The sequence below is a fragment of the Motacilla alba genome, chromosome 14 (assembly GCF_015832195.1).
Source record: "Motacilla alba alba isolate MOTALB_02 chromosome 14, Motacilla_alba_V1.0_pri, whole genome shotgun sequence".
In the NCBI taxonomy this organism is placed as follows: Eukaryota; Metazoa; Chordata; class Aves; order Passeriformes; family Motacillidae; genus Motacilla; species Motacilla alba.
The window spans coordinates 2,693,525-2,720,176 of NC_052029.1; the positions used below are offsets into that span (position 1 = coordinate 2,693,525).

At 55.4% G+C, this 26,652-nt stretch overlaps 3 protein-coding genes across 11 annotated transcripts in view; 2 read left to right on the forward strand and 1 right to left on the reverse strand.

Annotated features, from left to right (window-relative positions):
• Positions 1–2,212, forward strand: part of MGRN1 (mahogunin ring finger 1) — a 51,065-nt gene extending 48,853 nt beyond the window's left edge. For 4 of the 8 annotated variants that reach the window (XM_038150896.1, XM_038150899.1, XM_038150897.1 and 1 more), the window contains 2 exons: positions 386–493; positions 1,570–2,212. In XM_038150896.1, coding sequence (XP_038006824.1) covers positions 386–493; positions 1,570–1,682 — 221 coding nt within the window. In that variant the 3' untranslated portion in view covers positions 1,683–2,212. Of the gene's footprint in view, positions 1–385; positions 494–1,039; positions 1,085–1,569 lie in introns of all 8 variants that reach the window. The other 4 variants (XM_038150898.1, XM_038150903.1, XM_038150904.1 and 1 more) reach the window with 2 other exon arrangements.
• A 441-nt stretch (positions 2,213–2,653) lies between these two features.
• NUDT16L1 (nudix hydrolase 16 like 1) lies at positions 2,654–5,506 on the forward strand. The gene is made up of 3 exons (XM_038150906.1): positions 2,654–2,917; positions 3,341–3,601; positions 4,527–5,506. The coding sequence occupies exons 1-3, from the start codon at positions 2,693–2,695 to the stop codon at positions 4,941–4,943; spliced, it is 903 nt and encodes a 300-aa protein (XP_038006834.1). The 5' UTR covers positions 2,654–2,692; the 3' UTR covers positions 4,944–5,506.
• A 1,825-nt stretch (positions 5,507–7,331) lies between these two features.
• On the reverse strand, positions 7,332–25,757 carry NAA60 (N-alpha-acetyltransferase 60, NatF catalytic subunit). 2 transcript variants are annotated; one of them, XM_038150907.1, is made up of 7 exons: positions 25,609–25,757; positions 14,227–14,342; positions 12,957–13,086; positions 11,669–11,765; positions 9,281–9,515; positions 8,372–8,553; positions 7,332–7,976 (listed from the first exon to the last, which is right to left on the reverse strand). In XM_038150907.1, exons 2-6 carry the CDS (start codon positions 14,334–14,336, stop codon positions 8,397–8,399), a joined length of 729 nt encoding a protein of 242 aa, XP_038006835.1. In that variant the 5' UTR covers positions 14,337–14,342; positions 25,609–25,757; the 3' UTR covers positions 7,332–7,976; positions 8,372–8,396. The 2 variants fall into 2 exon arrangements, with proteins under 2 accessions (XP_038006835.1, XP_038006836.1); XM_038150908.1 differs by lacking the exon at positions 25,609–25,757 and adding an exon at positions 22,101–23,658.
• Positions 25,758–26,652: the final 895 nt, after the last annotated feature.

Genomic DNA, 26,652 nt, shown 5'->3' on the forward strand with positions numbered 1-26,652 from the left:
GCATCTCGCCTTGCTCTGAGCTTTACTCAGGTTGAGCTTTCCATGCCATGAGCTCTCCTTGCACCAGTCAGGACACCACTGGGGTCCTGGTGAGAGCACATGCACTGTACTGAGCACACAGAACGGGTCTCTGGGTCCTCGGGATGGGTCTCTGGTGCTCAGTCAGCACCCAGAGGGGACAAGGATGGGGTGAGAGAGGAGCGATGGGCACGCCTTGGGCCACGAAGCTGCACGTAAAGAGGTGGCCCTTTGGCGCTGTGACCCGGGCCAATGTGGCACATCAGTGGGGCTGGGGGGGCCTCACATGCAGGACCTGGAGCCACCCTGGCCGTGAGCGCCCCGGCCTGTGCTGGGGGCTGAGGGGCCACGCTCTGGCTGGTTCCAGGTAGCCGCCCGCCCTCGGTGGAAGACGTGCTGCAGGACGGCGGCTGCGGCGAGAGCCGGAGCCTGACGCGCTCCGAGAGCGACCCTCCCGTCGACGTCTTCCTGCCAGGTAACGGCCGCGCCGTTGGGGCCGGAGCTGCCCCCGCGGCTCCAGGGCCGGGGGTCTGTGCAGCTGTGTCCCACAGCCCTGGCATGGGTCTGGAATGGGGACTGGAACGCTCCTGCCCGGTGCACGGGCACCCGCTTCCAGTGGGCAGGGTGAGCGGTGGGCAAGGGGGGCTTATACAGAGGTAACTTGGCCCCCTTCTCTCTCCTCCTCCCTCACCCTCGTGTCTCTGTCCTTCCCCTCCTTTCTTCTCTTTGGGCCACAGCTGCTCCCAGCACAGTTCTGTGTGACAAGGGCCTCCTGTGTGCTCCCAAGTGTGCTCCTGCTTTGGGTGAGGGAGGGGAGCGATCTGGGCCAGCAGCTGGGGGCTGGGGCAGTGTTGTCACGGCAGGGAGGGTCCCAGCGTGCCCGTGGGACACTGTGCTGTCCTCACCTCTGACTGTTGTCATTGCAGCCTGTTTTCTCCCGTAGAGTCGCAGTCTGTTCTGAGTTACCTCTCTAATGTCTCCTTCCCTCTCTGTCTGCCTTCCTCCCTCCTGTCTTGGGCAGCACTTGGTCCTGATTCCTGCTCTGTTGGTATAGAGGAGTAAGCTGGTACGTCTTCTCGTTCTTCTTACGCATCCCTGTTGTGTGGGGCAGCAGGGCCCTCCTGCGAGTGCTGGCAGAGAGCGGGGATGGGGCTGGTCCTGGCCATTGGGACAGGGAAGGAAGGGCAGCAAACGGCCAGGCTGCACTGCTGGCTCTGCCCTCGCTCCCTTCCCATTCCTGGCACAGCATTCCTGCTGCCCCTGAGTGCCAGGCCGGGCAGCAGAAACCCCTCCCCGCTGACTTCTGCTGAGCGTGGGCTCTGCTGCCTCCTGGGCACCGCGAACATGCAGGCCCCGCTGGCTTCTCCCAGGCTGTGGCAGATAATATCCCCCCTCGGTGTCCTGTGTCTCACCCGTGACGCTCAGCCTGCACCTGAGGGGATGAGTGGCTGGCTCCAGCCCCATCTCCTGTGGTCAGTGCGGGGTGGAGGGGTGGCTGAGCACCCCGCCAGGGCTCCCGTGACTGCCACTGAACTCCCTGTCCTCACCCAGGCTCGTCCGACTTCACCAAGACGCTCCCCGTGCGCGGCACCGGCAGCCCCACGCAGCCCCTTCTCTTCGAGCAGACCCGTCTGCACCTGGAGGACGAGCAGAGCCTTTCGTGAGCGGGGCCGGAGCCCGCCCGTGCCGCCGGGCCCGCCGGGCTCTCCGGGGACGCAGCGCGGGGTGTCGCACGGACGCGGTCTCGGCACAGCCTGTGCATGTTTCCTGGCGGTGGGTAGGGGCTGGTGTCGTGTTTTTCCGTGGGAGGTGTCTGTGGGGCCGGGGCGGGGTTTTGGGGTCCGAGTCGGCGGATGAAGGACGCTACCGATGTATATTTTGTACTTACCGAGCACAGCCCTTTGCTGTCACTGCCCCTGTACATAGCTGTGGCCCTCCCTGCCTTGCCGGGCCGCGGGGCTCCGCGGGAGCGGGGGAGTGCGGGGGTCGGCCCCGGCCCACGCCGAGGCAGTCACGGGGGGGCCGTGGGGGTCAGCCCCATCCCAGCCCGTTCGGGGTGACCCCCGCGCCCCCCGTTCCCGCAGAGCCCGGCGCTGCCCACGCCGTGTGCCTTGTTCTGCTTCTGCGGGGGGTCCCGGGGCACATCCCTCCCCCCTCCCCGTCTATGTTTGTAGTAATAAACCCGTGGAGCAGCCGCGCGAGTCCGTGTGCACCGGGGCACCGGGGGGAGCGGGGGGCTCGGGCCGGGCGGGGGCGGGGCCAAGGGACGAGGGCTCGTGCCGGGGCGGAGGGGCGGGGCCAGGGCGGTGGGCGGGGATTGGCGCGGAGGGGCGCGGCGGGAGGGCTCGCTCGTTCCGCCCCGCCTCCTTCCCGGCGTGCTCTTCGGCGCCCCGCCTTCCCCCGCGCTTCGCCGGGATTGGCCGCGCGCGCCCCCGGCCCCCGCGCGCGGCGCTGCCCTAATAAGGCGAGCGGCGCGCGCAGCCAGCCCGCCCCTCATTGACCGCCCGCCGCCCGCCCCGCCTCTGGCGCGCGCGGCGATTGGCGGGCGCCGCCGAGAGCCCATTGGCCCTGCGGCGCGCGGCGCGCTCCCGTTGGCCGAGGCGGGCGGCGGTCCCGCCCCCGCGGCGTCGTGGGCGCGGCGCGTGCGCGGAGCGGGCGGCGGTGGCGCGAGGCGATGGCGGCCGTGGGGACGATGGCGGCCATGGGCCCGCTGCCCGCCATGGGCACGCTGCCGCCTCTGCCCACTCTCGGCGTGCCCGGCGTGCCCGAGCTGAAGCCGCTCACGCGGTACGAGGCGATGCGGCTCGGCCCGGGCTGGAGCCACTCGTGCCACGCCATGCTGTACGCGCCCAACCCGGGCATGCTGTTCGGCCGCATCCCGCTGCGCTACGCCGTGCTGGTGAGGGGGGGCGAGGCCGCGCCGGGACGGGGCCGGGGCCGGGGCTGGGGCCGGGGCCAGGGCGGCGGCGGGCGGGCCCTCGGGCCGGGTCGGGGCGGACCGGGCTGGGTCGGGCCGCGGGCTCCGGGGGCGGCGGGCTGAGGGGCGGTGGCTCCGCGGTAGTTCCCGTTCAGGGCGGTAGTATCAGGCCGGGCCCGAGCCCGGGGGGGAGCCTCCGGGCCCGCGGGCTTGTGCGGCCGGGGCGCAGAGCCCCGACGGCCGGGCCGCTGTCGGTGAACTGTCCTGGATGCGCCGGAGCTGCTAGTGCCGCGACGGAGCGGCCGCGACGCCTCCCGCGCTCCTCCGGCTCCTCCGGAGGCCTCCGTGTCGCCCCCCGCCGGGGGCCGCGCCGTGCCCCATTAACACCCTGCGCCTCTATTGCAGATGCAGATGCGATTTGATGGACTGCTGGGCTTTCCCGGGGGGTTCGTGGATCGCCGTTACTGGTCCCTGGAGGACGGTCTGAATCGGGTGCTGGGCTTGGGTTTAGGCTGTGTGCGCCTGACGGAAGCTGACTATCTGTGCTCGCACCTGACAGAGGGGCCACATCGCGTGGTGGCACACTTCTACGCCAGGCAGCTCACCCTGGAGGAGCTGCACACCATCGAGATCAGCGCGGTGCATTCCCGAGACCACGGGATGGAGGTGGGACACCCGGGAGGGGTGTGCGAGCTCTCAGTTAGCCCAGGGAAGGCGCCGCTTCCCTCCTGGGTCTGCCGGGCTGCCCTGGCCAGCCCGGCCGGGGAATGCACCGCAGGTAGAGCTGCCGGCGGCAGGTGCCCGCACCGCCCGTGGCATCGGCGTTAGGGACCGCGGCCGGGGTCGTGCCGCAGGCTCCAGAGCATAGCGAGCTTGAGCTGCAGCTTTTCCCGGTGTCCACCCACGCAGGGATGAGCCCCGTGTTACCGCTCGGCCTCAGGATGTGGGCGAGGGCCGTTTGCAGCCGGGGGGATCTCCCCCTGCCCTGGGCTGAGTGCCCCGGACTGGACCGTGACCTCGGTGTGGTGATGTCGCTGTGAGCCGAGTTCCTCCCCTGCGGGGGCGCCTTCCTGCTCCCGGGCAGCCAGGGCCGGCCGGTGCCCGGGGCAGAGCGTGAGAGCCAGGGCCTCCCCCCGCGCCCCCGGGGCGCTCGGTGGGTTCGGCAGCCGTGCGAGCAGAGGCAGCGGGCTCTGGGTTGCGGCCTGGTAGAGGGGGACTCGTGGGTCGGCCGTGGTGTCCCCACGCAGGGCACGGCTGGAGGGGAAAGTGGGACTCCCCGTAGTGGCCTGGGACAGCGGGATCCCTCCAAAGGGGCAGCAGGGGGAGCCGAGCCAGGGCTGGGCTGAGGGGCTGGGCAGGGAGAGCAGGGCCCCGGGGGGTTTGGGCAGGGGCAGTGCAGGGGCTCGGTGGGGCTGAGGGCAGCAGGGGCAGGGGCTGGTGCGGGAGGGAGGGGCAGGACCTGGCCTAGGGGCAGGGCGAGCCTGGGCCGAGGGCTGGCGGGCACTGGGTGAGGGTGTGGGGCACAGGGGGTGCGGGGCGGGGGGGCTGGTGCTGCTGTGGCTCCTGCTGAGCTGTGCCCGTGCTGTTGCAGGTGATGGGCATGGTCCGCGTGCCCCTCTACACCCAGAAGGATCGCATGGGCGGGCTGCCCAACTTCCTGGCCAACTCCTTCGTAGGAACCGCCAAGTTCCAGCTCCTGTTTGCCCTGAAGATCCTGAACATGGTGCCGGAGGAGAAGCTGGCCGAGGCGGTGGCTGCCACGCAGAGGCCGAAGAAGGGGGCCCTCGACCACGCCGGAGGGGCAGCAGGACACCTGTCTGCCCACAAGGCGGGCAACGAGCTGGCTAGAGCGGGCAACGAGCTGGGAGAGAGGGCAGAGCACGCGGGCATGATGCACGCGGGGGCCGAGCAGCATCTGGTGGGGCTGGAGGGCGAGGCCGAGGCGCTGGAGCAGCAGGTGGGGCTGGGCGCCGATGCGCTGGCAGAGCAGGGCGAGGGCATGGAGTGACGCCGCCGTGTTGGCGCTCAATTAAAAGTGGGTGAGCTGAGAGACTTCTAACTTTCTGACCCGTGGCTGGCTGCAGTGGCTGCCCGTGCGATCCCACTGCCCAGCCGGGAGGGGTTGGGTTTGTCTAAAGCAGGGAAAAGCGATTTTATTTTTATGGCCATTAAACTCTTAGCGAGCTTCCCAGATCAACCTGCACAGCCCCTGCAGAGAGTTCATGTGCTTACGTGAGGGCGCCAGAGCCTTAGAATAACGCTTTGATTTCAGGGACACGCTGCTGCTGTCAGGTCCCCCTTTCATTTGTAAGGAACAAAACATCTAATTTTTTAAATGCCCCGTCTTGACTTGGACGTGGCTGTGCTGGCACTGGGCACAGCTGAGCCCTGGGGCTTCTGGTCCAGCACCTCTGCCCATGTTAGCGACCAGGCTCCCGCTCGGGGTGCTGGCACAATGGGGCAGCGTGCCGTGAATTCCCTCTGGGGCGCTGGGGATGCTCATGTGGGTCCCTACCTGGAGATCTGTGGGAGCAGGAAAGCAGAATAAATGGCTTTGCTGAAAGTTTAACACTTGGGATCGTTCTTGAGGGCTGGTGCAGAGCTGGCGGTGACCCCGAGCTGGGGAGGGGCAGCATGGGGGAGCACAGGGGGCAGAGGTGGGGCTGGGGCTGAGGGTGGCACGGGAGGTGGGGGCTGGCTCGGATGCTGCACCACTACAGCCCGCGAGAGTTTGGGTTGCTCCAGAAGGGCTCGTGCTCCCCAGGGCTCCAGGCAGGGGCTGGGGGCAGCTTGTCCCAGGTGCAGGAGCACCTCCCGAGCATGGGCTGTGCCTGAGGGGCCTTGGTCCTGGCTGAAGTGGGCACAGGCAGCGAGGAGCCCAGCGCTGCAGCGGCATCAGGCCCTGGCCCTTGCAGCTGAGCCTTAGGAAAACCCACCCCTCCTGCAGTCCTGTTGGAAGGGCAGGCCCAGCCCTGGTGGAGCTGATTCCCCTTCCCTGTGCCCCCCCTCCCTGGCTTGGAGCAGCAGCAGCTCCCCCAGGATGCCCCCAGCCCCACAGAAAAGGGTCTGTGGTGACCCTGCTGTGGGGCAGAGCACAAGCAGCTGGTCAGAGGCGGATTCTCTGCAGGGACAGACAACTCAAAAAAGAGGTTTGGTTTAATTGAAGATGTTTAGCAAGAGGTTCTTCAATAAATAATGGGCTACGGTGGGGACAGGGCTGACACCTCAGGACAGGTGGTGGGAGGACACACAGACCAGTCACAGCTCCCTCGGGATGTGCTCGAGTGGTGGAGTTGGGTTGTGTAAGGGGCAGGGGAGAAACTGGGGACACAGACACACATCAGCCCCAGGCAGGCAGGAGAGAAGAGCTTCATTCTGGTCCAGAGAAAGCAAGTGCTGAGAAAAAATGGGCTTGGGCTGCTAAAGAAACTCAACCAAGAGCTGTGTTAAGTAAAAGTGGATAAGCAAAAATACCCCGCTCTGGTAACAGCTGAGGCTGGAAGGGTGGCAGGGGCCCTGAGGAGGCACTGGGGCTGCAGTGGAGCTGCCTGCCCAGTGCCACTGGCACTGCTGCCCTAGAGGGGAGCCAGCCATGACATGGGATGGAAGAGGCCCACCACGAGGGCAGCCCTGGCCCCTTGCGTCTTGAAGGTCTCAGAGGCTGGCCTTTCCATCGCTGCCCTGTTTGACTCCTCATAAACACCTTTAGCTTGTCTTTAAGCCCCAGAAGGACCAGCACCTCCCAGAAGAGCCTGGTGCTGCTCCCAGCCACCAAACATGCTGGCCCCTGAGGCTGCCTGCTCTCCAGCCTGGCACCAGGCACAGCAGCTCAGCTCCTGCATCCCACCCCGGGGCTGGTCACTGGCAGGGCTCTCTGTGCCCATCCAGGCTGCAAGGTGCGTGTTGGCCCTTCTAAAGCCCAGCCTGAGCCCTGTGTCACCCCCAGGGCCTGCCCAGCCCCTGCCATAGCTGGCAGTGCCAGCCCATCCAGGCCCTGCTCTGGCATGGATCCCTCTGCTCCAGTCCCAGTTAAAAAATAAGGTTGGAATAAGGAACATGGTGCTGAGCAAGGGAAGAGCCTTGGCCAGGGAAGGGGGATTTGCCATGGGAATATAGCAGGGCCCCTGGCCTGGCTGCACATGAGCTACTCGGTGCAGCCAGAGAGTCCTGGACAGGACAGGGCAGCCTCTGAGAGACTGCCCAGCACAGCCCAAAGCAGGACACGGAGCAGCCGGGGCACTTTCCTCAGCAAGGGAAAGCTGTTGTGATCTGTGCACACATCCCACCCTCGAGATCCTGCAAAGCCCAGCCCGGTGCCAAGGAAGGGGAGAAGACACTACACTCCCAGCTCCCCTCCCCTGCTGCATTCCATCCTGGACAAAGGCAGAAAGATCTATACAGTATAATACATATATATTTCACTATGAAATAGCAATTTCATTCCCTGCCTTCTACTTTACGCATCCTGAATTATATGCTTTTTACATCACTCCAGAGGGCTGGTGGGGCTGGGTAGTTTCTCATGCGAGGCAGTTGCTCTCCCTGGAAGTTACCCACAGGACGCACCAGCAGCTGATGTGGCAGGACCTAAACATGATTCCCATTCCTGCCTTTCCCCTGCCCCAGCTGCCCCCTTCCCCAGCAGCAAGGGCAGCCTCTGCCCCGGCAGCCAGGGCTCTCCCAGTCCATTGAAGAGGTTCCTCAGTGCACATCCACGAACCTCCCTCAGCTGCTCTCGGCAGCTGCGGATGGAGCGGGAGCAGCAGCTGAACCCCCCGACATGCCGGGTATGGGGAGGAGCAAACCGAGGCGAGGGAAGTGGCGGGGACGGTGCAGCATGCACGCAGCGGTGACACCGAGGGCCGCACAGCCAGGCCCGCCCCGCCCACGCGGGGAGCCGCGGCTGCAGCCCAGGGTGAAGTTCTACCAAAGGGCAGTCCCTGGGGAACAGCAATCCCATCCGGGGGCTGGGTCACCGGCCAAGAGCTGTCATCACTGGAACCAGTGCAGAGCCGGGTGTCAGGTGGAAGGAGAAACAATCCTATGGAAAGAAAAGAGGGCAGATGTTTTAGGGAAACACCTGGGGAAGGTGTGCTGGGGAGCCACTGTCCTGGAAGAGTCAGACACGTGCAATGGCACTGGCAGCACTGGGGCTTCCAGTCACTGTGCTGGGACTCTGAGGGCTCGGGCACTGTGGGTCCTGGCAGCTGGGAGAAGGAAAGGGACAGCAGGTTCCACCTGCCGTTGGGTTTGGGCTCCAGTAAACAAGGTCAGAATTTTATTTCCCTTCAAATGAAACCTGCAGGAGTTCAGCTGCTGGCTGGAGCTGGAGCACAGGCATGGCCAGACACCTTCCCCAGCAGCAGATGAGCTCGCTCCAGGATCTGTCACAGAACAGTGGCCGCGGCAGGGAAGGGAGCTGTCCCCAGCACCCACCTGCGCTCCTGCGCACCCCAGTCGGTCACATTGTCCGGCTGTACTCGATGCTGCTCTTGGCAGAAATGCCAGACCAGGGCAGGAGGCTGCAGAGGAGGCTCTGGGCTTGCCTGTAAATCCTCTGGGGAATGGAGCACGGGCTCAGGCTGGCGAGCGTGGAGCCAATGTGCTGAAGGTAGTCAGTGGGCACCAGTTAAGGACAGCAACACTTACAGTGTAACTTAGCAAAGAACATCAATCACTCCTGGAGCTGCCCTGCCTGCAGCCACCCCGACACAGGGGAAGCCGCTTGCCTCAGTCAGATCCGCTCCCTGCAATCACTGCCTTCACCTTTCTACCTAAAGCAGCTCTGCTCTGCCCTGTAAAGGATGGCAATTCGGGAATGGCAGCTCCAGCTTGTGTAGGAAATGCCTCCTCTAAGCAGCACCACCTTTTGCGCTCCACAGAAGATCCTGTGAGGACAGCAATCCATCCCCCTGCCCAGGGAGGCTGGAACTGACCAGCTACACCCAGGAAGGATCAAGTTTCTTCTCCGTGATCCATTGACCTGAAACAAATGCCCTAAGTCACTGTGGGAGCAGCCTGCTGAGATCCAGGCCAGCCCAGGCTCACAGGGAATCCCGGGTCACAGAAAGCAAGACCAAGGGTTTCTCTGCCCTGTTCATGGCTAAATGCACCCTACAAGCCAAAGCACACCCAGAACTTTGTCCTAACACCAGCACTTGCTCTCACTGGCATCCAACTTGCTCCAACCATCCTACATCAACTAACCCTAACATCTCCTTCCTTCCAGCTTCAGACTAAACCCACATCTCAGCAGGTTTCAGTTCCCACATCTACCCACGCTCTGCTGTTGTTAACCCAAACCAGGGTTTGGGCTCTGCTCAGCAGCCTGCAGGGAAAGGATATAAGATTGTCCAGGGCGGGTGCCCGCCGTTGATGTAGAGGACGTAGGTGAAGCCATCTTTGAGGACCCCTCGGATGGAATAGTAATAGGGCAGATAGTGGTGCTGTTTAAAGTCTCTGTTTTCATAGAAGTTTATTGCTGTGTTGTTGGTGGTGAGCACGTGCAGGTAGATGGCTTTGCAGTGGTCCTGGGCAGTGGTGGAGATGTGATCTTTCAGACTCTCAAGCAGGAGGGAACCTGTTGAAGGGAAGGCAGCAGGATCACAGTGTGCGTGCAGCCCCAGGGACCCTCAGTGTGAGGGTGTGTGGGGCCCAGCTGAGCCCGCCTGCACCAGGGACTGCTGCACACACCCGGAGACCCCAAATCCCACCCAGTTCTCACAGGACCTTCTACAAGGTTTTCTTACATAGTCTCACCTATGAGCATGGCTTCAAAACCCAGAGATTTTAAAGACACAAACCTCTGAGTCAATAACTACAAGGATGAGGCACAACTTTGTCAATACTGCTCATCCCCAGCAGAGCACTCCTGGCTTTGGGGAAGGTCAGTGACTCATTTTCAATGGTATCAGTTCCACCCCATACATGTATTTATTTTAAAGCCATTTGATAGAGCAGAGTGTCAAAACAGGACTTCACAAGCAAGTTATGGTACGGTGTCTCCTGAACTTGAATCAAAATTTAAGAACTGCTGGGATTTTAAGATACCTTCTAAGGAGGAGTGGAGTCAGCCTCATCCAACCTGGATTTGCTGCAGCCAGCAGGAAAAACCAGAGAAGGATACAGAGGATGCTCCAGCCCCAAGAGACAAGACCTGGGCTTCATCCACACCACCTCAACATGGCATGAAGGACCCAGCAGAACCTGCACGGGAACTTCTTCCAGCAGGTGTGGGAACCAGGCTAAAGAACCAGCCTGACTAACACACAGGGGAGATGGCTGCTGCTGTTTCACAACCCCCAGGGCCTGCAGGACTCCCTGGAGGACCCACAGGATTTCAGAGCAGAAGTCAACAGCTCTGACTTCACATTCTCTTGATACTTAGTGAGAATCTGTATCAGCCAAAATCAGCCACTGAGACATCAACAGAGCAGTTCAACTTTGTTATGAGATATTCCAATCTTCTACCTCACAGAAACCAGCTGTCCTGTGGTTTAAGAACAGCAGAGAACTAGAAACCAAACCCTTTTACAAAAATCAGAGAAAATCAGAGCTTTGGTGCTCAGAAGCATGGCTGGAGTGAAGAGCCTCCTGCGTGAAAGGCTACAGCTTCAAACACCGCCAGAAAAACTCAAGAGAAAGGTCCCAGAAAAAGCAGCAGCAGCTTTTTTTAGGTTGTGTTGCTACAGGTGCAAGCTCAAAGTTTTTGAGAGAGCACAGCAACACGCTGTGCAGATGGGATGGATACAGGAAATACTGACTCTGAAAGGAGAACATTTCAGCAAGATAGAACTGGGGCAAAAAAAAAAAATAGGATTTGGAAATTAGGAGGAGACTGAAAACCACCATAATTTTACAGAAAGACCTCTTTACCAACAACCTCTGTGAGCATTCTGTGCTACCACTTTCTTCTTTGTACTGGAAAATTCTCTCCAGTGGCATTTTAATGGAAGGTTTAAACACTGCTCTCACTAAGGACTCTGTGGTCATTTCTTTGTGTGTCCTCTAAGTTTATACCTCTCCAAACACACCTGGGGGAGAAGGGAGGACTTGGAGGTGCTGAGTTATACCCATGTCCACTGCCAAACCTGGCCCATTCCCTTCTGCAGATCAGAGATCCACATCCTGCCTGCAATGGCTCCAGAAGGGCAGCACTTGGTGACGGAACACAACTGCTCTAAACACAGAGAAAGCTTTTCTGACTCCAGGATTTCAAACGGCTGCAGGACTGCTGCATGTGGCAGCAGACATTCAGAGCTGACTTGTACATTTGAGATCTAATCAGGCACAAGTTACACTATTTTCCAGTTCCCTTTGTGGTTTTCTCACAGTTTGTTCTATCTGTTGAAGCTGAAAGATTAAAAGCAGCTCTGTTTTCTGCCTCAGGGATCAGACTGCTGAGACCCAGAAAGAAAATAATTTCAAACCCTGCTTCTGGGTGAAGTTCTTACACTTTCAGACACTCTCAGCAGCACCAGTGTGAGTTTTTGGTGTGCTCAGCTGGCCCCTGGGAACAAAACCGACAAAGGCCTGTGTTCTGTGGCAATATTTGCACATCGTGCTGTGCCCACACCAGTAAAAACCTGCCAGTGCAGCTGCACTACCCCACCTGCTGGTACCCGTCACAGGTGAGCCCTTCCCGTTCCCACGGGGATACTGCAGGCAGATACTGGAGCTCCTTCAGTCACACCTGGCAAATTCACCAACAGCTGGCACTGAGCAGCATCTTACCTATTCCATGTTTTCTGAACTCCTTCACCACTCCAAGACTTAGGATGTAAGCAACTTGAGTGTCCACAGGAAAATTGGAAGCTAGGATATCTCCATCCTGCATAGAGATAGGACAAGTTTTTTAATAGGGTACCTGGGGAGGCGCAGCAGAAAGCAAGAACCCTGTACTGGAACACCTGAAAACAAGGCTGAAGCAGGAAACTTCTCTTAACTGAACAGTCTTAGCTGAAGCTTTTGGGATGGAAGTTAAAATATCCAAGCATGGGGCTGTTCCTATTTTCACATCATCCTCCCAGAGGCAGAACACAAACCATGCTATTTCCTACCCATGTACATTTTGTGTGGGTTTAGGGACAGAACATGCTTGCTTTCTTTACCAGAAGGGTTCAAAGTGCCAGTTCTGGAGCCACCCAGCAGTGTTTAGATCAACCCAGCAAGTCCTTGTGGCCCGCAAGCTGCACCTGAGCTGTGTCAGCTGGAGATCTCTGCACTGCTGGGGAGGACAAGGAGCACATTCCACAGGCCCAATTGCCCAGAGCAGTGCCTGAATAAACCCTTGGCTTTCAGCTTGTCTGGAACAAGAGCCTTTTGTAGAAGTTGCTGAAGATGCAGCTTCTGACTTTGATGAGCTTTGAGATGAAGCCAGACAGCTGAGGTGAAGAGACCCATGTGCTACTCTGTGCATGTTGGGGTATTGTTTAACCACATCACTGAGGGCCTTCCAGGAGTTTGGCACTCCCTGCACTGCCCCTGCTTTTTTCAGTGCTCTTCTCCCATGCTGTCTTCACTGACCAGCTCTTCTTTCCCTCTCTGCTGCACTGGACTGTCTCTCCTGGCCTCCAGGCAGTTATCTCTGAAGTCCAAGCTCCCTGCAGACAGTTACCTCCCCTCAGGGCTTGGGACAGGGACTGTGTAAAGGGAGGAGTTTCTGCAGGAAGCCACCAGAGTGACTCACCCAGTACAGCTAAGGAAGCTCTTATGAAAAAAAGAGTTTTATGCTCCCACAGCTACACCAGCCATGGCCAGGGATTAGCCTGCAGAACCTGATCCCTCAGCTCCCCATGGGGACCGTGCCCCAGCAGGAAGAGCCTCTGTGGTACCACCCAGCCCCTCACCCACGCCGCTCCATTAGCTGGGAATCAGCATGTGCTCACTCCTACATTGACTCAGACCAAGGGTCTGAACAGGGGAAGGAAAAGCCCCACCCCAAATCCCAAACAGGTGCCATCCCCACTCCCCACAGCAGCGGGGGGACCGTGTCCCGATGCAGCCCAGGGTAGTCACATACCTCTTTGTGCACCTTGGTCCTGCTCTTGATCTCTGCCACTATCATCCCCACGATGGAGCCTCTGTACGTGGCTGCGAGGGAAAAGAACTTCTTGTTGGAAGTGATATCTCGGTACCATGAGTCAGGGTACCTGGGGAGGAACCACAAACAGCAATGTCTGGGGATGCAAAGCCCATGGGAACAGGCATCAGATGCTCCTCAACTGGAAACAGCTGTTGCATCCCATTTAGTGCCACGGGTTCTTTCATCATGTAATGGCCTCCTGCCTTGCTCAGAGAATCACATTTTCATCTTACAGTCTTTGCCCAGAGCTTTCACATCCATCTTTAGCAAGTTATTTTTAAATGCAAGATCCATCTGCCCTCATCCAAGAGCGTAAGGATCTCATTAATTTGATACACATGCAAAAAAAATGCTGCATATTGATAGGAAAAAAAAATCATCACACCACCAGCCTCCAGTTCTCCTCCTCCTTCTGCAGCTACCAAAGGGAAACTACTGTATGTTCATTTATTTCCAAATGAGAGTTCAGGATGTCTTGCCTTTAAAAGAAATCTACAAACTCAAAATATTATGAATGCTTTTGCTGATTCATTACATTTTATTCAATCTTAATTATAATCTGCTAGAATTCTCTGTGAAGTTAAAGTTAAAAATCCATGAAGTCTAGAGCTGTGGTTTCCCCGGATGCTTTAGGCCAGAAATCTGTCAGTGTTCCCCAGAAAAGCTCGTGTGCTTCTGCAGCCACGGGCATTGAGCAAATGTGGGTCTGGGGAGCTGGCCTGGGGCAGCTGAGATCAGCTGTATGGGAGGAGCAGTGATCCCAGGGGAGCAGTGCTCAGTTCCCCCGGGACATTCAGAGCAGCCCCTCAGGACCAGCTCTGAGGCTGCTGTCCCAGCACCAGGCTCCAGGACACATCTTCCTTTAACAAGCACAGGGATGCTGTCCCTGTCCTTTTCCCTGCAGGTGTTGCCCTTCCCCACCACATTCAGTCTTTCTCAAGAAGCTGATCCATCCCTTTAAGGACAAAGCCTGTCTTCCTGCCCAAATGTGCACACAGGAAGTGTCTGGTGATCCAGTAGCTGCGGGACAGGCAGCAAAGGAGCTTTGACATCACCCCCACCACAGAGCACAGGAGATTCCCACCCTGCTCTTCTCCTGGCAACAGCCCCGAGGCTACGCAGAGTTGGAGCAGCGCAGGGTCAGCCCATTTGTCCCGAGGCCCCCAGCTGGCACCCCAAAGGCTGGCACCCCAAAGCAGGCACGTACTCTATTGGGAACCAGTCTCCACAGAGCTGTTTCACCGTGTCTATGTCATCGTGGCAGAGCAGGCGCAGGTTCACATCCGTCAGTGCAGTCGGGGGCACCTCCTCTGTCATTCACGCCTGCAGGGGAAGGAACGCAGAGCAGAGCTGAGCGCGGGGTCCGATCCAACAGCACCACCGGGGCTTCCCGCGGGGTCCGATCCAACCGCACCACCGGGGCTTCCCACGGGGTCTGATCCACCAGCACCACCGGGGCTTCCCGCGGGCTCTGATCCAACCGCACCACCGGGGCTTCCCGCGGGGTCTGATCCAACAGCACCACCGGGGCTTCCCACGGGCTCTGATCCAACAGCACCACCGGGGCTTCCCACGGGGTCTGATCCAACCGCACCACCGGGGCTTCCCGCGGGGTCCGATCCAACCGCACCACCGGGGCTTCCCACGGGGTCTGATCCACCAGCACCACCGGGGCTTCCCGCGGGGTCTGATCCAACCGCACCACCGGGGCTTCCCGCGGGGTCTGATCCAACCGCACCACCGGGGCTTCCCGCGGGGTCTGATCCAACCGCACCACCGGGGCCTTCGCACGGATAAAGGGATTTCCCAGGAAAGGGAGTTTTCAGGGGAGATGAAGCAAAACATGGCAACGCTGACCTGAGAAGGAACTCAGAGCTGTGCTGGCCATGGGGCAAGCCCAGCTCACAGCTGAGCCTGACCCAGCCTGATCTCTCCAGCCCCATATCCAGGCACATCCTGATCCCCGGGAGCACAGTCTGGTGACTCTGTGTACGAGGAGCACGTGGCCACCGGCCCTTCCAAAAAGAGCATTAAATGAGCCAACGGCGTGCCAAGTGTACCTTCTGCTGCATGGAGCTCTTCAAATGTCCGTGCAGCGCCAACACTTTGTTAAAACAAACCTGAACAAACAGCTTAAAAAGGAAGCACTGCTAGAGGAACATTTAGAAAGTCCTCTTGCACAACCCTGCCATCTCCAGTGAGTACACATGCAGAGGATCCCATCTCTTTAAAATGTTCATTTTGTTTAACCTATGCTGGTGAAATGAGATCTAGTTTCACTTCCCCTCATTCCTGAGGGCCACAGCTCCTCCCAGCCCAGCACAGAGTGATCACATACAGAAATCCCAGGACACCTTTTCTCCACAGCCCTGCCACGATGTGCTGAGCACTTGCTGCAATGTCTTCGGCCTTCTTTAACAAGCACCAGAGGGAAAGAAGCAAGTGATAGCTAAAGTGGCTGTAAAAGCATTTGTAGCACTGATGGATGACTGGAGAACACATTTGAGGCATGACAAAGCCCCACATGAGACAGACGAGGTGAGTGGAGACAGGAGGAGCCCTTTCCTTCATCTCTCTCACTCTGACCCTCCCTGGTAAAAGAACCAGACCAGGATGCAAATTAAGAAAACCAAAGCCACCACCCTTAACAAAAACAAATCACTTGAAATTTTTACTTTCTTTTCCCAATTTTAAGGTTCTCAAGCTTTGGTTTCAACGTGCCAAGATATGAGGGAAAAGCTGCACAGAGCAGTGTTTGTCTATGCCCTCCTGTGAAAAGAGATGCTCAGCTCTCCAGTGCTCTTGATTTAAAGCTCAGAGCTCAAGGGGGAACAGATTTAAACACACTCCCCTTTGGACTGCATACGCCATTTGAGCAGCTTCAACACAAATATTGTAACTGGCAAAGGTACAGCTGCCAGTTTGGGCAATTTTAGGTTGCCAAACTTAAAATTTAGCAATTAATTATAAATTATAAAGTTACTAAACTTACTTGGACAAGCTCTCAAGCACATGGTGAGATTCCCTGGGTGTCCTGTGCAGGGCCAGGAGTTGGACTCAGTGACCCTGACGGGTCCTTCCCTCCAGCATAGTCTATGATTCTACTCTGGCAGCTACAGTCACTCTGTACAGAAATGGATCACTTGTTCCTCTCCAAAGAATTCCTTAAAAAGCATCACAGCTGTTTTCCAGCCCGTTCTAGGACTGTGGCTGCCTGTTTACCGAGCAGCCCACAGCATTCACAGTCAGTCCAGGTGCCAGTTTCAAAACAACTTTAGCCCCTACAAAACCTGCACTCCTTGCTGCCTTTACAGCTTCTTCTACAGCCCCAGAACTGGCTCAAGCCCTCAGAGGCCACACTTGGAATCTGTATCCTGCCACAGTGGTGCACACACTCCCCACCCCCAGCCTCTGGTGACCTTTTAAAAGCCTCAGCTTCACCCCGTGGGACCCTGGAGAAAGAAGGACAAACATTTGCTGGCTGAGGCTCATCTGACCCCCACCACTGGTGCTGGATGCTGTGGACCCCAGTCTCACCCCCTAGCCCTGCTGAACCCTTTGCTGAGCCATTTCAGAGCTCTGACACTACAGGATCGCTTTCCTTGCAAAGTTTCCACGCTCCTGTAAGGGAACACCCCTTCTCAGCATTAATAAATCAGAGAGAAACGAAACCCCCACGCCAGAGCCACGGTTTTGCGAATGAGTGGAAAAGGCAGGGCAGCACAGGACACATTCCTGTGAGGATTATCCCATGTGTATTTAACACCATGTTCTCAAAGAGCTGGGCAAGCATTACCCATTATCCTGGAGCTGAAGCCAGCCTCCATCAAGTAATCCATGACTGTTTTGTTGAACAGGATAATCCCCCTCCCCTCAAATTCAGACACCCATGGCCGGCTGTGTTTGCAGGGACTCAATCCAGATGCTGCAGCACATTTAAAGGACATTTGGGACACCCATCTGGCACAGTGTCCTGCCACTGGGGTTCAGGAGAGCAGAGCTGTGCCCTTCCTCCTGGCCTGGTGTCACTGCGGCTGGAGGAGCTGTGGGAAGTGGCTGCTATAAGCAAGAGAAGAAATTCCAGGCAAATCAATTCCCTTCATACCCAGGTGACAGCCTCTGGGTCTTCTGGGATACCTGGAAAAAGCCCCAAGAGCAAGTCCTGGCCCCGGGCACAGCCTGTGGCAATGCTGTCCTTGGCACAGCCAAAGCCCTGAACCCAAGCCTCAGCAACACAGTGACCTAAGAGTCACCTTCAGAGTCAGCTTAAGAGGACAAAATACATGTTGGAAAGCACAGAATAAACCAAAACCAGCATCAGTGTAAAACAAAACCCTGGAAGTTAAAAGGCCTTTAGGGGTTTAGAGGCAGCAACACTGACAACACCAGTTCTGACCTTTGAGAGCAAATGGTGGCTACTGCGAAGCCAAATGCAGGCTTCGGGGACACGTGGTTAATTCAAGGGTGCCCATGGCCACTTTGGAAAGCCAAAGTGAAATTATCTTATTTATTTTAATATCTTTTTCTCAGGTGCCAGCCTTTGGTTCACATGATGGCCACGGTCTGGGAGGTGATGTGGCCAAGATCACCCACTGTCCCCCCTCACAGGGGCACAGCGACCTCAGTCTCCTGTCCAAACAGGAAGCACTTGTTCAGGAGGATTAGAAAATGAGCCAACATTTCATATTTTATTCAACATTTCATGCTTACAAAGGGATAGTGCAGATAAACATTTGAAAAAGCTCCGAGGACACCCTCTTACAAAATACTGCAATCAGAAGCCAGCAGAACTAGAAACTGAGCATTTAATGCCATTTCTTACCTAAAACCTGCAGCTATTAATGCATAACAAATTCATTTCAAAAATACAGGAAAGCATAAAAGTTTTAAGCAATTTTACTAGTTTTCTGCCTTGCTCTATTGAAACAAATCTGGCAAAATGTTTTGGCCTCAAGTGTATTGGGTAGCTCAGAGGAACCTGGGAAATTTTTATGACAAATATTTTGCAGTAATGGAAGCTGGATGAAAAGAAATAGTAAATGCATCACTAAATAAGCCAACTTGACATATAATTTTAATCTGAAGTACATTGTGAAGCCTGAACTTGGCATTTTAAAATGATGTCATAAATCTTTGGCATCAATAAGCTCCAGCTATAAAGAGCTAAAGAACAGCATTTCACAGTTCTGTCTAAAAGGCAGCAGAGCCTCTGGCTCCAGCACTGGGCCTCCAGGGGCTGTCCCTGCTCACTCAGCACGATGGAGCCAAGTGCAGGCACTGCTGTTCCCACCACCAGCACCTCCAGAGCCTATGGAGAAGGAGCAGCTCTCGTTTAGAGTCAGGTGCAGGAACAGTTTATTTACATGGACCAGATGCTTCACAGCTAAGACACCTCAGCTCAAGCTTTTCTCAAGAGCAGGAGGCTTTCATTCCCTCTTAGAGCTCCTGTATTTTTAAAAAATCATAATAAAATGTACATAAGATCACACTTCTAGAGAGACAGGCAGCCATACAGAATGAGCACAGTGTTCAAATGAAGGATAAAGCCTGATGCTTTGGCAGACAGCTGCTTAAACGTGTTTGAAAATCCCTTCAGCACTTCCATACCTACAAAAACCTGGCCAAGTGGTTCTACAAGTTGAGATTTCCCTTGTTTAGCACTGTTAGGCATGTTTTAACAATGTTTCTGCCTTGTGCATCCTGCAAAAATGAGTTGGATTTCACCAGTGATGAGTGAAAGATGCTGGTTTAATTAATTTTTATTTTGACTCAGCTTCCAAGCAGATAGACTCATGAAATTCCCAAATCAAAAATTTATCATCTATGAACAAATATCCCTGAATTTCCTAGCAGAATAAAAGCTAGGTAATCTTGGTTTGACTAAAGTCAAACAAACAGTAACTAGGATTGTTTACAACTCTGATTTCCAGTTAGGGATGTATTGATTTTAATTTAGTGTTCACACAAAAACCAAAGTGAAGGCATCTTCTTCACTTGCAGAAACAAAGCTGGATCGAAGTTCATCGATACCTTTTACTCTACTTAAAAGCTAATTGAGATCAATTCATCCTACAGAAAGCAGCAGAGCTGCAGGGAAGAATAAAGGAAGCCCTGGCAGGCTGTGGGTGTTGTAAATGGGTGCCACAATCCAGGCAGCATTGTCCCTAAGGCACACCCAGCCAGCCCCGTGTCCCAGCACCTCCAGCATTGAACAGGGCAGATCCGCAAAGATCCGGGATGAAGATTTTCACCTTCAGGAATTCAAAGCATTCACTTTGAGCACACTCCTGCTGGATTATTAAGGATTATCTGCTGTCCTTCCACGGAAGGAAAAGATTAAGTTCTTGCAGATGACTCCCAAGGACACGCCACGAAGGGGCTGTCCCAGAGGAAGGGCAGTGACACCAAACAACCCACTGGGCACAGGGAGGGGGGCTGGCTGTCCTCTCTGCTCCTGCCCATGCAGGGCATTTCACAGTGCCTCTCTTTCTCTTTACAGACACTCCCTGGGAGATCTGCACACAGGGACAGAGATGGATTTCCCTGTGCCTGGTACCCTCACACCAGAGCTGCTGCTGCAGTGTCACCACACAATCCTTGTTTACAACTCCAGTTGCCATCTGGACAGTCCTCAGATCCCGGTAACACAAGATTTCCAGGAAAGAAAAATTAATAACATTTGGCATCCTCTCTCACTTGTAAGTAAATAGGATCAAACAAAGCCCAGAGAGAATCTTAAAGCTAGCAAAATGCAGGATTTTAGCTGTGACTGAGCACCACGGTACCCAAACCAGGCACAAAGTCTGCCGTTATCTTCCAGAACACGAACAGGAATTTTCACAGCTCTAAGTCTCTCCACCTTGTGCCGTCTGGCACTGGGGACTTGATTTACATTAAACCATTCCGTCTGAACCAGTCTAATTCCACAAAGCAGAACAGATTTCCCTGCTGCATTTCATTTTCAGCTTACTGTGTTTTTAGGTTACTGGTCTTGCAGGGAATGTTCCACACAGACACCTCTGTCACCAAGCTCCTTTCGTTGAATACAATGAAAGTGCAACTGGATTTCAAAACATCGTGGATTTATTACTAAGAATCTCAAAGATGCACTTCCAGGACTTAGGGCAACATTATCCAAGCAACAGGAGCCACATTTTTAAATATATTTAAATACTTGGCTTGACAGCTTCTCAGTACTACTTCAAGTACAGTCATAGAATAAAAAAACACAGGTTGGAAAGACCCTTTGGGGTTTAACACAACTTAGATAAGGTTGCCCAGACCCACATAATGTCAGTGAGGAGCAAATCTCTTCATCCTGCCTGCCATCAGACCAGTCCCTTTGGATCTAAAGGCCCAACGGGAAGCTGGGGTATCAAATGTGCTGCCTGCACCAACACCCCCAGCTCTGGCAGTGTGCAATGCAAGCACACCTGACAGGGCACTTGTTACACTCTGCTTGTCCATTTAATGCTCCTGCTCCTTCTAGGAATGCCACGCGGGTTCATTAGGGTCAGGCAGCACACAAACCCCACAAGGCAGAGCTCCCCTCATTGCCACTTTGTTAAACAAACCCACAGAGCCTGGAGCTCATGGTCACACACTGAACACTGACTGTTTCACCCCTGAGCACTCAGCACATCCCACAGGAGCGCTGCCCTAAACTGCCAGCACTTCATTCCCTACACTAGCAGCAGCTTGGAGTGAGTGAGATTCTTCATGAGAAATCTGGGACAAAATGACTCATTCTGTGCCTCGGTCTGAAAAACACACAGTGCTGTGGGTGGCAGCAGGCTCTGATTATGGGACTTCACAACAGCCCAGAACACCTTTTGATCCACGTTCCTCTGCCTTTTCTATCAGAACCAAAAGCACTGAGCCTCAAAGCCCCCCGTGGGCCCCAGCTCACTCAGGGGTGTGCACTAGCTCAACTGGAGCTCCTCAGTATTTAAATTCCTTCAATAGCAGCTTCTGTCTGTGCAGAAAATGCCCTCCACCACCTGCCCTGGCACAGCTCCCCAGGCTGCCTCAGGAGGAACACACCAGCTTAATCCAGCCCTGCCATGTGGATCCCACCTGCCCCAAAGCACGGCCCAAGCACTAATGGGATTCTCCTGGGGACATCACTCTGGAGAAAGGAGTTTGTCAGTGCCTGGATTTCTTGTCCAGTAAATCCATCCAGGGCGGTGGAGGAGGGCAACACCCAGTGAGACCAGGGAAGAATATGTTTCAAGGAAAGCTGAGCTCACCTCAGCCCCAGGGAGGCTGCAGGGTAACCTTGGGTTGAGATGAGACATCTGCACCAGTGAACTGTCAGGTGTCCTGAGCCAATCAATAAAGAAACACATCTTCTGAGAGAGCCAGGCAGTGTGGCAGGAACATACACACAGCTGAGCCCAAAGTGTAACAACTGGACAATTTTACTTCACAAATTTACTTTAAAAAAGTAGATCTTGAAGGAAAAAAAGCAGGCTTCAACCTGTGTACTCCTTCCTGAGCACACAGAGATGAGGAGCAGGCACCTGGATTTGGAGCCATGCACACACTGCCATCACTGTGTTCAGCTTCTGCTGTGATTTCAGCGTGCTGCTGCATCACCCTGCTCAATCAGACTCCCACCTAACACCAAATACACCAAACAAGTCCATTGGATTTTACACCCTCCTGGTGTGGAACAGCTACAAGAGCTTGGCCAGAGCACGTTGAACTGTGGCAGCCAGGAAGGCAGCACTGTCACACACAGCCTGGGAAAACCATCCTGGCAATCAGCCCTCCTCCTAAAGACTCACCCCAGATGGCTCAGACTATTTTTCCTCAGCTCTGAAATGCTGAAAACACCATTCTAAGAACAGATTTGTGCCTTGTCTAGAGCTCCACACAATTTTCCACTCTGCCCTCAGGAGGTGTGCACACCACAGCACTGAAAGCCTCCAAGCCAAACACCCAGAATCACTGTCATTAACACTTTGGCCTCCTGCCATGAAGGATCAGGATTTGAAACAGTCCCCAAAAGGATATTAAAAGGTGAGAAGGCAAAATGTAATTCTACCTGTGTAGCAAGCAGAAATAAAGAACACTTACTGTTAGTGAAAATCCTTTTTTACTCCTGATCTTCTGCACACTCAGAGCTGGACTTGTCAGACTCCCAGCAGCAGAAATCATTAATGTTTTGTATGTGGGTCACTTTCTGGGCTGTTCTTTCACCTTACAGCTCTGGAAACATTACTGGAGCCGTGGATTTCACAGGAGCCAGTCCCCAAAGGAAGTGTCTTTAAAGCACACTGCACAAGGCCTGGCTTCCTGCTGCCCCAGATATAGCAATTCCTCTGGGGAATGGCAAACAAGAATCTCCAAGAAGGTTTTGCTGTTAAATCTTTTCTTGGTAAGAAGAGGAAGGGAAAATCTGCTTTGAGACAGCGGCGCCGTGGGGAGTTCAAACCCAGGGGTCACAAAAGAGGCACGCTGGCAACAAGCTCCTGGCTGGAGGGGAGATTTAATACATAGCAAGTTTCCTCTTCCTCCAAAAAAATAAACAAAAAATCCCCAAACAATCCATCACACCTGCAGGCCTGCTGCCCTTTCCGAATTAGAATAAACAGGCACACAGAAAATGTGTGTAGTGACTGAAAAAACAGCCAGAAATGCAGCTACAAACCCCTGGGGAAGGGAATTCGAGGCTGCCTCCATTTCCTACACACTGTCCTCATTATGGAGCAGCACTGACAAAATCCAGCCCTTCCACCTACACCCTCACGGGAGACACCAACACAACTGTCCAGAGGTTACTGCAAACAAGGGGCTTTCAAATAAAATACATTCTGAAAAAGCTTGAAAAGAACATTCCTTCCTCTGTCGTCAGACAAGTGCCCCAAAGTTAAGAAGTCTCCAAGATCCCAACTTTAAAATGAGAGCCAAAATGGCCTCCTTTCCTTTCCTTTCCAAGCATGAGACACTCAGGTTCAACTCAAAAACTCCACTGCTGCTGGTTTAAACTAGTAACATTGAAAATGGATTCTGGCCCAGCTGTCTGCTCTGACAGCCACAGCAATAAGCTGAGAAGCAGGAATTAAAAACTTTATTGAAAGCTGATGTTGGGAAACTGAGCAGCTCCTGTTCCTACCCCTCTGCAGGGAGGGAAGTGGGGGGACAGAGTGAAACATGAAGCTCAAAAAGAGTCTTTCTGCAACACCGGGCATTGAAGCCCCCAGCCATGCTGTGACAGGGCACACCCAGGAACGGAGCAGAGATCCCACTCTGAGAGTGGTTTTGGATAGCACCAAAACCTGGCACGGGAACCAAAACTTGGCTTCCCAGTTTGTAGACAAGGTGCAGATGTAAGGCAGATCTTCTCTGCTGTCACTCTGAACAGCAGTTGGTTCTTTAAAAGCACCTGAACGGGTGAGAGGGGGGAATCCCTGCCCGTGCCCCGGGGTGCCTCCAGCCCAGCGGCCCGGGAGCTGCAGGATTTCTGAATCAGCCCTGCCAGGAGTGCCCGAGTTTGCACCCGCCATTCCTCAGGGATTTACGGCAGTGCCGGACCCTGAGTCAGCCGCTGCAGGCACAGCTTCACCTCTCACCCCGCGGATCACGCTGGGAGTGCCTGGGGTGGGGCCCGAGAGGAGCAACTGAGGCAGGAAATGAGAGAATGGCTTTGGGCTGGCAGGCTCTGAGCCCAGCCCTGACCCACAGACCACACTGGCCCAGCCCCTGTACTCAGAACACCCCCAAAAAACCCTCCCCCAGGAGAAACACCCCATCCCCTCATGCAAACAAAGATCATCCTTGCTGGCAAAGAAATAACACAGACATGAGAGAAGCACCGGACTTTGTTAATAAAACAAATGCAGGTGCTCTGTTAAAGGCTCTTTGGCCACAGAGCATTTTCTGAATTCCACTGGCAGCTCCCACGATGTCTCAATCCAACTCCAGCCTGGACAGCAGGAGTCAGGATGACTGACACAGGTTTAGGAAAAGGCTTTAAGAGGCTTTCACAGCACAGCCACTTCCCACGAGTCAGACACGAGCAGTCAATTTGCCTTAAGCACATCAAACAATCTGCTGAGAGAAACGGCAGCAGCTTCAAAGAGCAAAATATTGTCTCAGCACCACCAACAAATGGCTCTTCCTTTGCCACCAGGTGTGGAAACACTAATTAGAGCAGTTCACAAGATGCAACAGAATTACTTTTTAACCTGCCAGAGCAAACCTTGTGCTTTAGAAGCCTGGTCCCTGTCAGGGCTGCTGAGGGGGGCGAGGCTGCTCAGGTTCATCTTGTAAAGGAGCTCCCACATCAGCTATCACACGCCGGGACAGACCCCGCACTGGGGTTCTGGGGGTATTTTTGGTTTGTTTTCTTTTTCACCTCACTTGTGAGACACCTGCTAGGGTTTATTCCAACAGACAACTGGATAACCTGAAACACACCATGCTCTAGTGCTCCCAAAACGCTCCCATGAGAGCCCTCCATAAAAGACTCCTGAGGACACTAACCTGGACTAGGGAGAGTCTGTGGCAGATTAGAAGAAATTAATTACAAGAATTAATTAGATTAAAATCATTTAGGATGAATCCATAGTGAAAAGAGCATCCATTCAGCAGGTTCACAGCAACTCGATGGGAGAGGAGAGGAGCAGACATGCAGGAGAGGCTGATGATCCTTTGGGACAGGGCACAGACCCCCAGGATGGTAAAATCTAAAGCTGTAGGCAGCTGCAGAAAGCTCCCACAACGCCAAGTAAAAAAGACAAGTAAAACTGTAGGCTGGTAGATAAAAAAAGGATTGGAGCTTGAAGGAATGCAAAGTTTGTGTTGAGCACGGGGAAAAGTATCCACATCACAGTGAGAACACCTGTGGCCCAGCAGAAAGGAGGACACTGGGAATTAGCAGAACAAGATCCATCTAAAAGAGGCTGGTCTGAGGTAGGTGCAGACATTTAATGCCTCTGTGTCTGTGAATAAACCACCGGAGGGGAAGGACACGGGGCCAAGGGTCAGGAGCTCAGCAAGATCACCCAGAACGGGCCGGGAGCTGCTGGAGCACAACAAAATCGGGACAAACCAACAGGCACAGAACAGGCCGCGCTCAAACTCAACACGGGTACCGCAATTAAACATTTACACAGCGTGCAGCGCGATATGAAAACAAGCTGATGCCTGTGGCCAAGAGCGGATTGTCCACGACACGTTTCAGCTCCTGGCTGGACACAGCAATGCCGGCGGCCTCCACACACCCCTCCAACACACCCGGCCGTCAACGAACAAAGCCGAGCGAGCCCGAGCAGCTCCGTTCTGCCCGCGGGGAGCACCGGCTCCGGCCGTACGCGGCATCCCGGCTTCCCTGGGAAATCCGGCCGCGAAGGAGGCGGAAATGGAGACGGACGAAGGCGACGACAATGGCACCCGAGTCTCCGTTACCGGGAAGGACGGGAGCACATCCCCAGGGCCCCGGACCCGCCGCGACCTACGGGCGGGGGGGCCGGGTTGCCATGGCGACTGCGCCGGGCCCGGGCCCGTCCCAGGAGGAATCGCCATGACAACGCCAGCCCCCTTCCCCACCGCAGAGACGCCCCCCAAGCTCTTCCCCGCTCACCTGGGAGGGGCGGCGGACGCGCCCTCAGCGCATCCCGGGCGGCGGAACCGGACGGAGGAGCGCCGGGCACGGACACCGGCGGCACTTCCTCAACCGGGCACCGCGCAGCAACGCGCCTCCCCATTGGCTGGCCTCGGCACACGTGACCACGGGCGCTGCGCAGGCGCACAGAGGCGCGCCGGTCTCCTGAGGCCACGTGGGCGGCGCCGAGCGGGGAACGAGGGCGGAGATTGAGGGGGGTGATTAACATAGGGGTAATTAACAGAGGGGTGATTAACAGAGGGGTGATTAACGGAGCGTCCTTCAGCGCAGGCGCTTGGGAAACAGGGGGTGGGGCTGGTCACGCCCCTGGGTCACCTAGCCGGATGTTTCCCGCAGTTCTTCAAAGGGACGGGAGGCAGAACCGTCACAGTGCACGGACTTGGTGCCACTCATGGGTCTAATCCTGAAGGTAGAAGTTCTTAAGGGCTTTTCCTTGTTGTTAAAGCTCTAAGAAGTGAGATGAGGCAGGATAGTTCAGTCGGAAAGCGCCTATAACGATTGCCTAGTCCAACTGCCTGATCAAAAGTTAAAGATCCTATTTTTGTTATGGGTTCAGCTGAACTGGAGGTTGGACTAGGGGATCTCCAGAGGTGCCTTCCAACCCTAAGTACTCCATGATTATTATTAACCTTTCTTCCACAGTCTCCTTGCCGGCTGTTCCATTCAAATCAGATTTTCTCACCTTAATTTGCCCCTTTCTTTGCAGCCAGTGTGGAACCAGAGGTGCCTCATCTCCTCTCACAGCACAGCAAGAGGTCTTTGTCACCCTCTGATGTGCAGGAAGAGCCCCTTTTCTCCTGCTTTTTCATCCTGCAGAGGGGGCTCAGAGAGGCACAGCAGGACAGCAGAGGGCTGGACACCACCTTTGGCAAGCTCTGCTGTCCTTCCCAGGATGATTCCATGCATTCCCGTGCTGCACTCGGAGCTGGCCAGCACAGAGCTGCCAGCCTTTGGCCAGTTTTCCAGCCAGCATTAACAAAACACCCCAAATCTCACCCCAAA

Coding starts and splice junctions, on each gene's coding strand:
- NUDT16L1 (XM_038150906.1), top strand. CDS start 2,693: ATGGCGGCCGTGGGGACGATGGCGGCCATGGGCCCGCTGCCCGCCATG. Junction 2,918..3,340: donor CGCTGCGCTACGCCGTGCTG/GTGAGGGGGGGC, acceptor CCTCTATTGCAG/ATGCAGATGCGATTTGATGG. Junction 3,602..4,526: donor CCCGAGACCACGGGATGGAG/GTGGGACACCCG, acceptor GTGCTGTTGCAG/GTGATGGGCATGGTCCGCGT.
- NAA60 (XM_038150907.1), bottom strand. CDS start 14,336: ATGACAGAGGAGGTGCCCCCGACTGCACTGACGGATGTGAACCTGCGC. Junction 11,766..12,956: donor GGACCAAGGTGCACAAAGAG/GTATGTGACTAC, acceptor ATCTCTATGCAG/GATGGAGATATCCTAGCTTC. Junction 9,516..11,668: donor GTTCAGAAAACATGGAATAG/GTAAGATGCTGC, acceptor TCCCTTCAACAG/GTTCCCTCCTGCTTGAGAGT.